This window comes from Aythya marila (assembly GCF_965140915.1).
Source record: "Aythya marila genome assembly, chromosome: 27".
Lineage (NCBI taxonomy): Eukaryota > Metazoa > Chordata > Aves > Anseriformes > Anatidae > Aythya > Aythya marila.
Genome location: NC_139068.1, coordinates 2,762,785 through 2,777,057, shown reverse-complemented (window position 1 = coordinate 2,777,057; position 14,273 = coordinate 2,762,785). Strand labels below are relative to the sequence as shown.

The window sequence follows — 14,273 nt, the reverse complement described above, 5'->3', positions numbered from 1 at the left end:
TAAGACTTTGTTAATAAAAGTATGGCTTACACTTTTATCACGTCCCACATGTAAGTCAGGTGAGTGACCAAAGACAAATGATTTCTTCTCTGTTTCAATCAAAACAGTAAAACATTCAGTAAAAAACACTCTCCTGCCCTGCCAAAGTACAACTGTGCAGGATATTATTAGGGCTGGAGCCCGGTGTTTTACGGAAGGGTGAACAGCAACTTCCCCAGACATCACATTGGGTCTACACCTGGTGGTTTCGGAATGAGGAGCAGCACAACTTCACTATCCAGCCACAAACTTAATGATCACAAGATAAGAGACTTCCTCCATGATACTGGCCCTCAAAATAGGCAGGACAGAATATAGTCACAAGAATACATCCAAATGCAGACCTTGAGCCTTAAAGGGAATGACTGGAGGAAGACAAGAAGTCAAGAGACTATTTTCTAGACGTTCTGGACACCCAGTACACACACATTTCTGTGTAAAAGCTTTGCTGTTACAGATATTCATTTGGCAAATGCCAGGTGCAAAGGTAGCATTGCTCCTCAGCAACTGCTGACTACCCGCAGCTATCTGTAAAAGAGATCATCTTAGCTCCTAACCAATGCAAAATAAGCTGGTTTTGTTCAGAGCATCTACAACAGCCAGTGGAGTCATGCTGAGACCCTGATCAGTGATTATGGTGAAATCCCCATTCAACAGCATCCTTGCTGGCCAGCAGGACCAGGTGAGCTATTTCCCTGTCTGCTAGCACCCTCACACTGAGGGTGCACCTGGAATACTGTTCTAGAGAGATAAGGAGAACCTGGAGGGGGACATCCTTGGACTAGAGGTTGATGACCTTTGTAACTGCTTCAAATTGTCCTTCTTGCAAAGTGCTTAGCTATTTCTTTTCTCCAAGTACTTAACGTAGTCCTGAAAGTCTCTGACTCATGGTTTGTTTTCAAAATGACTGCCTCTCTAGTCAGTGTGGAAGTAAACATTTTAATGACTTATTTGCATGCATCTTGAACTCTCACTTCCATGATATTTTGGGCCTATTTATCTTGGGTACTAACGATCTGATAAACCTCTTGTAAGGATTCACAAAACTGATCTCTAAAACAAACTCTGAACTCTCGAATTCCCACTTATCAATCTCCAGACTCTGCTTATCAGTTCTGTAGAAAGACCCTGCTAGATAGCAGTTTAATTTCACAAGATATGACTAAAGCCTGTTCCTATTTGTAAACACAGCCACATGGCATCTGTCAAGGGTCCATATAGTGCAATACCTATTCTCAAACAGTGGCCAAAAATGGATGCATGCAGAACATTATGAAAAGAGTGTAAATATAGGTAATTATTCCCCCCAGCATTGCCCTCAATTCTACCCATTTTCAGGTCAAGGATGTCCTGGGATCAATGTAATTTCTATGAATTTACTAGTCTTTGGCAAACGTCTTTTCTATTAACTTCTCTAGTCCCTCCTTAATCTTTTGTTTGCTTGTGGTTGGTGCCATAGTTTCCTTTGAAAAAGAAGAGCTCCCTGGTTATATTAAAAACATGAAAATTAAACAAACAAATCTTTGCCTTTACTCGGCATAAAATTCACATGCTTAAAGTTAAATACCTTAAAGATCTCACTGGGGATGAGTGTCTGCGTGAAGGTCAAATAAGAGCTTTTCACCCTTCTTTACCTGGCCATAAGTTGGAAAGGGAAGTGAGTGTAACTTCTAACTGCACTACCATAAAGACTGGGATGTTCCAGTAAGATGTTTTTTATGAAGGGAAAAACGGGTGGGACAGCCTGCCACTGAAGTCATGGGAGTGAAGACATCATTGAATGGTGTTTCAGGTGAGTTACTATCCCAGGCTTCCCTTTAAAAAGACAAAAACAAGGGAGATAAGGTCCAGTGATGACCTTCCTCCAGGTCCCGGAGGAAATGCTGTCTGAGCAAATGAGTGGTGTCCCTAGCAGAGATGATCTAGGTGAACAGGAGATTCCCAAGACGTTCCCCACCCCCATCTGCCAGACTCTGAGGTCCAATGCTTACTTCCAGAAATGTTCTTATTTTATTTTATTTTATTTTATTTTATTTTATTTTATTTTATTTTATTTTATTTTATTTTATTTTATTATTTTTTTCCCAATGGAGTTTTTTGAAAGCCAATAAGCTGTCATTTGCCACTACTGGCAAATGTCCTGTTCCTCCCCCAGTGAAGATATGCTCTTATAACTACTTTTGGGCGTTTATCTTCCATAATTTGCTCTGGCCCCATGGGAATTATACCATTCCTAGTACATGCAGATGAAACTGTGCTAAATACACCCTCTCCTGCTAGAGCACAATCTCCTAATTTTAGGATCTCATTAAGTTTGCTCAGTCTTACTTTTCCTTCTGTTCTTCTCTCTATATTCTCTGCGTGTAAATCCATTTGGGGGTGAAGCAATTCTGACATCTTACATGGGATGAATGAAGGCCCTTTAGCATTACAAGAAGGAGGTTTTGCTGATAGTTACTGCCTTTCCTGTCCCTTGTTTTCTTTTTTTTTTTTTTTTTACGCCTTTCAAGTTTCAGATAAGGAATATTAGGAGTTGGACTCAATGGTCCTTGTGGGTCCCTTCCAACTCAGGATAGTCTACGATACTCTGGTTTATGGGGAAATCAAAGTATTCAGCAACAACAGAGATTTGTTCAATTCTCAAAGCACTAATGCTTGTTCAGTTTTAGGAATGTACATTGCCACTTATGCTGCTTTAGATTTCCCCAAACCATTTAGTGTTACCCTTTGCTGTAAATTCACCAACTCAGTGACAATTTAGCTAGTTCCAGAATAGTCAGTATTTTTGATTTGATACTGCAGAAAAAAGATGTGTCAGCTGCTATCCACGGAAGACATATTTTAGGGATGAGACATGGAAAATCTTTTTAGATTATTTGCCCTTGCAGCTTATTCTCTTATCATGAAGTTCATGCCTGTGCTAAGTCAAATAAGATTAATTTGTATGAACATCACCACTACATTCTCTAGTCTGACATGACTGAAGCATGTGGCTTTTCTAGGGAAGATGATCTTGCCTCTCTACCCAAGCTGGATATTTTTTTCCTATTATTGAATGTTCATTTTGGTTTTAATCTTAGCCTGATTTTTTGCTAGGCTCCAGGGACCATCTCACACAATAAGTGGGGAACACCATTACAGGAATCAGTCACCCTTAGTCTCAGTGGAGATCACTAGGGGGACGATAATTACTGCCAAATGTGATAGTGGTTTTTGTCCATGTATCTTGCCATCCACAGGGATTTGGGATTGTGTCATGGTGTGAGAACAGATTTTAAACAATGTTGACTTTTGGATCGCTGGCGTGTAGAGAAGCATATTTGTGTCCCTCTGTTTCTTGACTTACACAATTCCTCAGATGTATTGCAATTATTTCTTTCAGTGGTTTATCAGCTTTACAGTTCTAGGACCAGGCTATCTGTATATTTCTGTGTACTTCCCCAGGCCTATACGTGCTTTTGTGATGGAAAGTTTGCTAAGTAATTTGCAAACAAGAAAGGAGAGCAATACCCCTGGAGAAGCCAGCTGCTTGTATCAGCAATAAATACACAGGAGAAGTACGCCAGGCAACCCCCTGTTTATGTATGTTTAATGACTCGGTCCTGAAAAGGAGGTGCTTAATTTCTCCCACCACAGAAGTCATTCTTTTGTTCTGTAAAGCAGCACAACATATGTTTAGCTTTTAGGAATTAGCTTGTCACAAAGATTTCAATTATATTTGGTTCTAAGAAAGCAGTTTTAAAGGTGCAGCGATGCTAATTTTCTGTTAATAGCAGCAGAAGTTACACACCTTAGAACTGGCAACAGCTATTTTGCTGGGTAAGACCATGAGTACAAAAGGACTTAGAATTCAGAACATTTTGAAGTTGTTTGCTGAGATGACCTACAAATCACTTTCCTAAGGCTCTCAGTAACACCCAAACTGTGACAGCCAGTGTGTTGCTGAGATGAGCCCAGGATGAGGCTGCTTCATGCTTTGTCTGGCACAATCATCAAATTTCTCTGCAACAGGGTGATAAACATGGACCAAGACAGTAAAGGCAAGCAAGTGACCACATGCAGGACTTACTCAAATGGGAGATTATCATATTGGCAACAGAAACATTCTTCTCTGATCTCATCAAAGCCCCAGACTTGTGATGTTTGTCACAATTCTGCTACCAGACCCTTTACTTTCTCTGTCTCATGGAGCTGCCCCTACTTCAGCCCCTAAAACCTCAATCCCACTACCCAAAAAGTGACGTGAACTGGCACATAGCTTCCTCCTGAGCAAACAGGCTACCCAGGGCAGTGGGCACAACACCAAGTTTGCTGGAGGTCAAGAAGTGTTTGGACAACCCTCACAGACACGTGGTCACACAAGGACTCGACACACACTTACAGAGAGGGAAAACCAGACTGAGGATGTTGACTGGCTGCCACTGAGGTGACTAGCTCACATCAAAATAAATCCTTATGCTTACAACAAATTTCTGCCCAAGCTTAGGCGACCCAAGCCATGTGAAGCAGACTGCAGGATACACCCATCCTTGGAACAACTATAACGTTGCACACATGCACGGTCATTGTGCACTGATGTGTTTATGAGCTGCATTTTGTCCATTTCTGGTGTATAGCAGTAATCTCAACTAAGTCACCGCAACAGCAGATCATGAAGAGGGAATTTTACCAGAGTCCCCAGACACCAGTGGTGTCAGTTAAGGGTTGGCTCTTCTGCGTTATTCATTAGCAGGTATTTCCTCTTGAGATCTATGAGCTTAAATAGACAGGATATACAGAAGAGAGAAAAGGCACTTTGAGAGAGAGCAGAACCATGCTCATATTAATACACATCTGTTTTCTTTTTACCTTACTTAGAACTAGAGAATACAAGGTTTATTTTGCTTATGAAATAATTACATCAAAAATTGCTCCTTCTCCCCTGCCAAAAAACCCTAAGTCTAAATTTTTCTTTAAAACGTTATCTCAGTTGTGGACCAGGAAATGGACAAGCTGAGCCAAAATGTAAAATTTTGGTTTTTATTGAGTTATCTTAGGCCGTCAAAACCTTTCCTTTGGCTGTTGGCACCTCTATTTTGATGTAAATGTCCTAACATCAATATATATATATATATATATATATATATTATTATTAGTCATCTCATTTATTTAAAGAGCATTATGGTCAGATACCAATTGTCGTCCTGTATCTTCAGTACAAGCCAGGCTACCCAAGACTTTTAGGAACCTTTTATGTTTCAGAAAGACAACCGTGTCTCAATATCAGGTTTATCAAAAAAATATGAATAGAAATAAAAACAATTTTTAAAAGATGCGTGATTATTTTTCAGTTTCATAAAACTAAAGAAGAAAAATGCAAGGAAAGCCTATTGGAGACTCTATGGGTTTTGGATTCAGTCTATTTTGCTTAATGCCAAGTTCAAGCCTAGTAATGTTTACAATCTTTTTAAAGCAATTTGTGACTATAAAATCTTTTGTTATACATCTTTTCTTTGTCAGTAAGTCTATTATTTCCCTTTATTCAGATCTTCATGCATTTGGTATGAATGATGGTAGGGAAAGTCTTCTCTTATTTGAGTATATTTATGTTTAAATCCTATATATCAGCAAGGAACCACAGGGAAGACTTTCCATTGAAAGAAACTGAAAACGCAATTGATTTCCTGGAACTGCATACAATTTAATTTGGAAAGCAGAGTTACCAACTCTTCCATCTTTTTTTTCCCCTTAAAACTCTGAAACAAATTAAATTTCAAATCCATTTCTTAAAAATTCCAAACAAACCCCTATAACCTATTAAACTCTATGCCAGACAATCTTTTTGCCATGCCAACACTTGCCTTTATGTTTCCCGCCAGTAACAAGAAAAACCAGCCTAGACAAGAAGTCCAAGAGCAACTATTTAATAATATAAATTAAAGACAAGGAAAATCTAGGAATGAGAGTCCTAAGTCAGAAGTCTCCTGCTGTTGCCTTAATTTTGTTCCTTCTGTAGTACTTGAACTTCAGCTTTATGACTAAATCTCAAAGTTTACATGTGTGGAATATAACAAATCCAAGTGCAAGGTGCTGCACCTGGGCTGGGGCAATCCCAGACATGAGTACGGACTGCATAAAGAACTCATTGAGATCAGCCCTGCAGAGAAGGACTTGGGGGTTCTGGTGGATGAAAAGCTCAACATGAGCCAGCAGTGGGTGCCTGGAGCCCAGAAGGCCAACTGCATCAACAGAGGAGTGGGCAGCAGGTGGAGGGAGGTGATTGTGCCCCTCTGCTCTGCCCTTGTGAGGCCCCACATAGACTGCTGCATCCAGGTCTGGGGCCCCCAGCAGGAGAAAGATGTGGATCTGTTGGAGCGGACCCAGAGTAGGGCTACGAAGATGATCAAGGGGCTGGAGCACTCCCCCTATGAAGGCAGGCTGAGAGAGCTGAGGATGTTCAGCCTGAAGAAGGGAAGACTACAGGCTGACTATATTGCAGCTTTTCAATACTTAGAGGGGCCTTATAAAAAAGATGGAGAGCAACTTTTTGCTTAGTCAGACAATGACAGGACAAGAGGGGATCGTTTTAAACTAAAAGCAGGAAGATTTAGACTGGATGTAAGGAGGAAATTCATCCCTCAGAGGGTGGTGAGGCACTGGAACAGGTTTTTGGGTGATGTTTTGGATGCCCCATCCTGGAGATAAGGCCCTGGGCAACCTGATCTTTGGGGGGGGTTGCATCCCAGCCCATGGCAGTGGAGTTGGAACTAGATGTCCACTTAAAGTTTCAGCAGGCCTTGGAGCCAAAAGACCCACATTCTCCCCGTGGCACGAGTATGGTAGGAGAAGGCAAGAAAATTTTGCTAGAGTCTAGCCCTGCTCTTCCCTGTCATGTTCATCCTCATTGTATGTTCTGAATTTTGGGGTAGACATGTGGTGCTAGGAGTTTGACTCGATGATCCTTATAGGTCCCTTCCAACTCAGGATATTCTATGATTGTTGTTAAGTGCAGATGTCCCAAAACAGAATCCTTGAAGTTGGAGAGTCCTAAGGCATGCACTTCAAGGCTTTGTAAGAAAAGCATTTGAGGTGTGGGCAACCATAAGCAGCCCCGTTCTTTTCAGGCAATGACTTTTAGTTAGTACTGTAGTCTTGTTGTTTCTCTTCAGGTGTACGTGTCGTTTCTATCTGTCAGTGGAGTTGGTTACACACCCCAAAAATTTTCTCTTTAAAAGTATTTAGTTTGCCTTAGTTCAGGGTCTTTTTCACAATCTCCCCACACAATAAGTGAGTCTGGTTGCCTAAACTGAAAGATTAAATTAAGAAATGGGGCGTTTTAGCTTCCACTGACTTTTAGAAGCACCTTGGTTCTTTCTCTAAACAAGATTTCATTATCCAGGGAGTTTTACACAACTTTGAAGTCAAGAGATTGATTTATTATTATTTTTTTAAGGAGTCAGGCTGAGTTTCTGCACTGAAAGGACTCTGACGATGGCACTTTGGGGATACCAATACCTCTCACTACACTTAAAGTAGCAGCAGGAAAGATTTGCTTAAGCTTTATTCCTTTTAATTAAATAAAAAAATATATAAAAATAAAAATTATCCTTGATCTTATCAGAGGCAGAATCAGGGCCTGAATCATGAAACTTCTGGCCAAACTAGTTTTGTTTTGGGCATCAGTTCTTTTTAAAGGCGTGTTTACAATAAGCCTAAAGAGACAGTGTGGAGAAAATTATAACTACTGCTAGTGAAAAAAATAATCTGTTGCTTGTCATGTAGAGCATCTGTATATGGAAACATAAATCCCAGAGACTGATACTGCTGCTAAGTAATTAGGAGAGTTAATAATCTGCATTTACAGGAACAGCAAACACCAGGAAACACATGGGACTTGAAGGTGGTTTTGCTGTGCTCTGCTTCTACCAGGACTTCAGGTCAAAGCAAACTGACTGGTTTTGCCCCTGAATGGGACAGCCCTGTCCTCTCCCCATTCCTGGCTTCTCACTCCAGTGCTGCATCATCCTTTCCACAAGCACTCAGGCAGCAATCCAGGTCAGAAAAGCAATTCAGGAAAGCAGTGCCAACACTAACACAAGGGCGTAAGCGGTGTGAGGGTAAGATCCCATCACACAGTGACAAAAAAGCTGATAATAGCTAATAATTACTGTACTAAGATGCTTGTTGAACTACGCCAGGAATCAGGTCATTAAAATGATGCTGGAAATCGTCTTTTTCTATGCACATCTCAGAGTGAATTGGAAAAGTGGTGACTTTTAAGCTTTGGACATTTGGCACTACTGTGCCCAAGCTTCCCTTGACAATAAACATCATCACACTGTCAGCTCCAATTTAAATTGGTGCTGTGCAGCCCAGAACCATAGCCCACAGCTTTCCCTCCCCACTGCACCTGAGCTTCCAAGCTTATGGATGCACAGGTTTATCTACATCCCAGCAATTCTTTCTGTCCTTTGCAGCCACGGTGTGCCCTTCCTCTCCCTTCCCCAATGTTAAGTGGAAATTAAGGCATCAGAAATCTATGGCAGAGAAGCTTGTGAACTCATATTTGCTATATCCGACAATTCATTTAGACATTTCTCCGTCTTTTTGCATAAATCATAGCAATGGAAGAGGTATGATGTATGTCTGTCTTTCCCAAAGATTATCTCCTCATCTATCTTCTCAATTGCAGTGGCCATTTGCTAATTAATGGGCTTGACATAATTAGTTCTGTTTAAAGTCAAGCTATAGCTGAGCTTTTATTCTGACTTGAAAAAAACAGACAGCCATGAACTTACAGGAAATCATACTGCCAGCAAACAGCTCAGCTGGCTGCAGACTAATCATCTTTTCTTTCCCCTTTGTTAAACACATTCTTTCTCTTGGAAACTGTTCAATAGTTCATTAAACTAATAATCCCATTCAAATCTTGCCTCATAAATGGGTTTGTCAGTGCTGTTTCTTTCAGGAGACAGTCATTTTAAATTGCCTCTACTTTAATGGGTTTAACGATAGATTAAATCAGGGCTTTGGCTGTGACTTATTGCTCCACATTACTTTATTAGTTATTATTTGTAAAGGCATTGGTGAATAACACACTCATTTATTTTGCATTTTTTTCGTGCTTTGCATTTATATCATACTTTCTTTTTACTAAGGAAGACTGGGTTGGGAACAGAGTTCCAAGTAATGTTATCCAACAGAACCATATACAATCTTTCCTCCTACATTGCTGATGATGCCTCTTTTTACCAAAAAGAGCTCACTGATTTGCTTACTAACAATATATCTATAACTATCCTCATAAAAGGAGAGCTTGTGTCAGTCACACAGGAGTTTTTAGAGAACAGATTCTCACTGCAAGCTCTATGGTATTAAATGATTCTGTGTATTTCTATTAATACTAATTGAGTAAGGGTTCACAAAAAGTCACTGGACACCAAAGGAGAGCAGGTATCAACTGCTGCCTGGGCTTACTCGGGGCTTTTCAGGAAAAAACTTGGGGAGTTATTTGTAGCGTAGGCAGCTGTGCTACGTGCAGAAGTAGGAAAGAACACCAAATAAATTCTTGTGTATTTAATTCTTCCAGAGTTGGTTAACACTTCACTGTGTAGCAAGCTGGAAGGAGGTGGAAGAAAGTTGGGTAACACCCGTCCATACAGTTCAGGTATGATTCTATTTCCTTGCCCAAACTTAAATATAATAAAATGCAGAGATGGAAAGAATCCATGGTTCCATCCACTCCAGAGAAAAGCAGGGACAAAGAAGAATAATTCATAGAATCATTTAAGTTGGAAAAGACCTCTAAGATCATCAAGTCCAACTGTTAGCCTAGCACTGCCAACCATGTCCTGAAGCACCACATCTACACTTCTTTTGAATACCTCCAGGGACAGTGAATCAACCATGTCCCTGGGCAGCATGTTCCAATGCCACACAACCCTTTCAGTGAAGAATCTTTCCCTAATATCCAACCTAAACTTTCCCTGGTGCAACTTGAGACCACTTCCTCTTGTCCTATTGCTTGTTGCTTGGGAGAAGACACAGACCCCCACCCAGCTACAACCTGCTTTGAGGTAGTTGTAGACCTGAGCAATAAGGTGTCCCCTGAGCCTCCTTTTCTCTAGGCTAAATAACCCCAATTCCCAAAACAGCCCTCATAAGACTTGTTCTCTAGACACTTCACCAACTTTATTGCCATTCTTTGGACATGCTCCAGCACATGATGCCCTTCTTGTAGTGAGGGGCCCAAAACTGAACACTGTATTTGAGGTGAGGCCTCACCAGAGCTGAGTACAAGGGGACAAATACTTCCCTAGTCCTGCTAGCCACGCTATTTCTGATACAAGTCAGGATGCTGGTGGCATTCTTGTCTACCTGAGCACACTGCTGGCTCCTATTCAGCCAGCAATCAATGATTACCCCTAGGTCCCTTTTTACCCAGCAGCTTTCCAGCCACTCCTCTCCAACCCCATAGCATTGCATGGTGTTGTTGTGATCAAAGTGCAGGACCCAGCATTTGGCCTTGTTGAACTTCATACAGTTGGCCCCGGCCCATCGATCCAGGTTACCCAGATCCCTCTTTAGAGTCCTCCTACCCTCAAGGAGATCAACACTCCCACCCACCTTGGTGTTATCTGCAAACTTACTGAGGGTGCACTCATCCAGATCACTGATAAAGATATTAAAGAGAACAGGCCCCAGTACTGAGCCCTGGGGGACACCACTTGTGACTGGCCTCCAACTGGATATAACTCCATTCACTGCAATTCTTTGGGCCCAACCATCTTAATATGGTCAAAGGTCTAGGCATGAAGAAAAAGTTAAGTAATGTGTAAGATGCAGATAGCCTTTGCTTATAACCTTTGGTTATATTTTACAGCAGCCACAAATCCTGATACCTTAAAGCGGCAAAAAAAAAAAACAGGTCAGGGAAGATGTTTATCCATAACTGCTACTCTCTAGATCTGTTTCTAGGCAGAGCAGGATGAGGGACCAGGACAGTCTGGGGAATCTACAATAAAAGTTACTGGGTCTGTGACTCTTCAGGGGATGGCTTTCAGTGGCTGACAGCCCCATCTACAACAGTGCAGATGGTGACATCTGTGGCTGCCTTCTCAGACCAGTAGAACACTACTTAAAATGTCATTCTTTAATAGATTTCTCATCTCAAGTGGTTTATCAGAGACAGAGAGAGGGAGATTTTAAGCAGAGCAATTGCTGAAGGGCTAGAAATACTGAAGGAGATTTCGACACAAATCCAAGGAGACTGTCAGGGTCACTTGACAAAGAGCATGGGAATTGCCTGAGGCAAGATCTCCAGCCACTCTGGGTTTTGCCAGCTCTCCTTTCATTGTCCACCATCATCCTCTCCCTTGCAAAAAGACTGCTCTCCCAAGGGCTGGGAAACAATGAATCTTCAGTTATCTTAATTTATAGTTGCACAGATTTCCCTAAACAGACCTTGCACTTATCCCAGTGGGGTCTTTTCTCTTCCTACATCAATTGTTTCAGAGGGCATTAAGAAAGCAGAAGACAAAAGGAGAGAGGTAGCAGTGTGGTCCTTAGCTCTCAGCAGTGGACTGGGAGACTAACACTTCAGGCCTGATTCTGAGGCTACCTCAAATTTACTGTGTGGCCTTTAGTTGCTTACATAACTCATAATTTGAGTATTACTTTACTTAAATGATAGCAAATGTCTGAGGCTTTAGAGAAAAGTTTTCTAACTTGAGAGCTTGGGCTTCGTTTTTAAAGCATTTGTGGGATTTGGACCCTTCACATTCCCAAAAGTCAAAAGAACGTAATCTCTAAGCTATTTTTGAAAACAGTATCTGGTCACCTAGGTCACTGAGTTTCATAAGATCACCGGATTCCAGGGACCTCCATTCTTTTCTATTCCCATTATGAACATAGTGATCAATCACATATTGCCCTAGGCTGCCAGACTGAACAAGAGTTTCTGGATCCGGTAGACAGTCACCCCATCCTTTATAAGAAATGTCCATCATCATTTTTATCACAAAGATTTGGAAAGTTTTTTTAAACAGACTACATCCACAAAGATACCTGAAAGAATCACAGCAAAAGTACTTCTGGCTTATAATGGAAGAGACATAGGGTGGTCCTGCCCTGCAAATGAGCTAATGGCTGCTTTTGGTAACTAGTTTTGAAAAGAACAAGCCCCAGGGCAGCTGCTGTCCATCTTTTCTAAATCCACCATAGCAGAAACAATTGGCTGTGCATTTTTGAATTCAAAGAGCAAATGGTGCCAGCACCACGGCCCTGCCCATGGCAGCTCTACTGCCAGGCTCTGTGTTCCAGCTCCAGCCCACACATACATGTTTGTCTGTCTCGGCTGAAAGTGTGGTGCTCCATCCCATTCAAAAAGCATTCTCCAGCAAGTGCTGGAGGACTCTGGCACAGCCCAGGCTTTGCGCGTGTATCACGTTCTGCTCTGATTCTGCCCACGGACACAGGAACACTTTCCAAGAACTACAGCCAGGCAGACTTAAAATAACTCAGGATCGGTGCTGGGGCCAGGAACCATCTTGAGAACACACAAACACTGCTGAGCTCCAGCACAAGCTCCAGTGTTCTCTAGCTTAGCCCTGTATTCCTCCTCAGGTGGAAAGCCCTCACAAGTCCAGTTCTCACACTGATTTGGCTAGAGATGAGACCACAAGCCACAACTTCGCAACAGAGGACTGAGTATGGACGCCTGCCCATGAGCAACAATCGAGAGAACAACCATTATGTAAAAGCAGTTATCAGAGGCAATAATCTCTTGGTACAGCCCAGAGCATCAATTGGTAGCAGAGAGATGAGTGACACCAGGGTTGAAACCCAAGTTGGCAGCATCCCTGCTAGTGACAGTGGAAAGCCCAGCCAAAGCCATCACCCCAGGCAAATGTCCAGGATCCTTCCCACCAGCAGGCAGGATGTGGATGGCTCCTCACAGTCCTGGTGTGAGCCCCTAAAGTGCTGTGATCCACTGATCAAAGCCACAGAACCCAGTGCGCAGCACTCTGTTCACACGGGAGGAGTCTGGGTCCTCTGCCTGTTTGGCTGTCTCCTGCAGTACGAGCTTTCCTCCTACCCTGGTCTGCAGAGCAGATTCCTTCCTGAACTCCATGAAAAATAGAAAAGGCAATTCTGTAGGCATGTCTCTATGTGCTATAATAACAAACAAAGTTCTGCTTTGTAAAATAGAAATGAATATTAAACATACCCTCGTAAAGTGTCTTGGCCTCTTCTTCTCACTCTGTTTGCTGGCTGTCTTTCCTCATAGCCTGCAAATCTGTCTGTCTGCAAGTCCCCTTCATATTGACCCTGGGTTTGTTCCACATACAAAACTGCTGTACATCCCAGCATGAACCTGGCCAGCCATAATACCCCCATGATGGCACGGATTCCACGATTCCCCTGGATGCCCCGAAAGCTTCTTCCAGCTGGAGGGTCCCTGCTGCCTTGGTGGAGGATGGATTGTGGCAGCAGCCCCTAAGTGCCAAGGTGCCTTTCTGCTGTTCCCTTTCTAGAAGTAAAGACAGAGGAAAGAGAAAGAAAGACAAACAAGTGTTCTTAAGGGCTTTCATACTTTTAAAATGATTGTTCACCCCAGGCTGTTCCCCCCCCAGAGTTAATACAGTGAGATCATACAGTCACACTGAGTTTGGCTCATTGTGCATGCAGCCAACATGCTCACACTATCATTCTGCACCACATCATCGCCAAAGCCTTCCTTTCCCATGGGGCAGAAACCAAAAGATCTCTAAGGGTTACGACTCTGCTCTTGTATCCAATTTTTCTGCCTTCCTGGGGAAGAAATGAAGAGTGACCTGCGTGGTCATGATACTGAACTTGGTGTGGTACCTAGGTTCAGAGGAGCAACACAAGATGCAGGGCTATGAAGCAAGAGGATATTAGCACTTCAAGGAAGGGTGGATCATATTTATGGACCATCTTCCTAGGTCCCATAGCTCTGCTTTATTGTGTTGTATTCTAGCCAGACTGGATATGTGACAGATTAGTTGCTTGAAAACAACCTCCCAGATACCTGGTGTTTCAAGCAGAGGAATTGCTAGAAAACACATCAGAGTGGTATATATGTCAGTGTTGAGGTAGGCAGAAGGGTCACGTGTTCAAGATGGAAGACTGAGGTGGGGCTACAGGATGAAGATATGGTACATTAAGCTAAGTCTGGTTTCTGTGGAGGATGGAGGAACAGAGTAGAGGAGGAGGGTGAAGGGACAAGGTGG

At 42.3% G+C, this 14,273-nt stretch overlaps 1 protein-coding gene across 1 annotated transcript in view; it reads right to left on the bottom strand.

Moving 5' to 3' along the window:
* LOC309887776 (fibrillin-2-like) overlaps nt 1-13,416 on the bottom strand; it is a gene marked incomplete at its 5' end in the record, with an annotated part of 113,814 nt that extends 100,398 nt beyond the window's left edge. The window contains one exon of the mRNA XM_082779736.1: nt 13,247-13,416. Coding sequence (XP_082635862.1) covers nt 13,247-13,416 — 170 coding nt within the window. The remainder of the gene's footprint in view (nt 1-13,246) is intronic.
* Between the last annotated feature and the right edge of the window lie 857 nt (nt 13,417-14,273).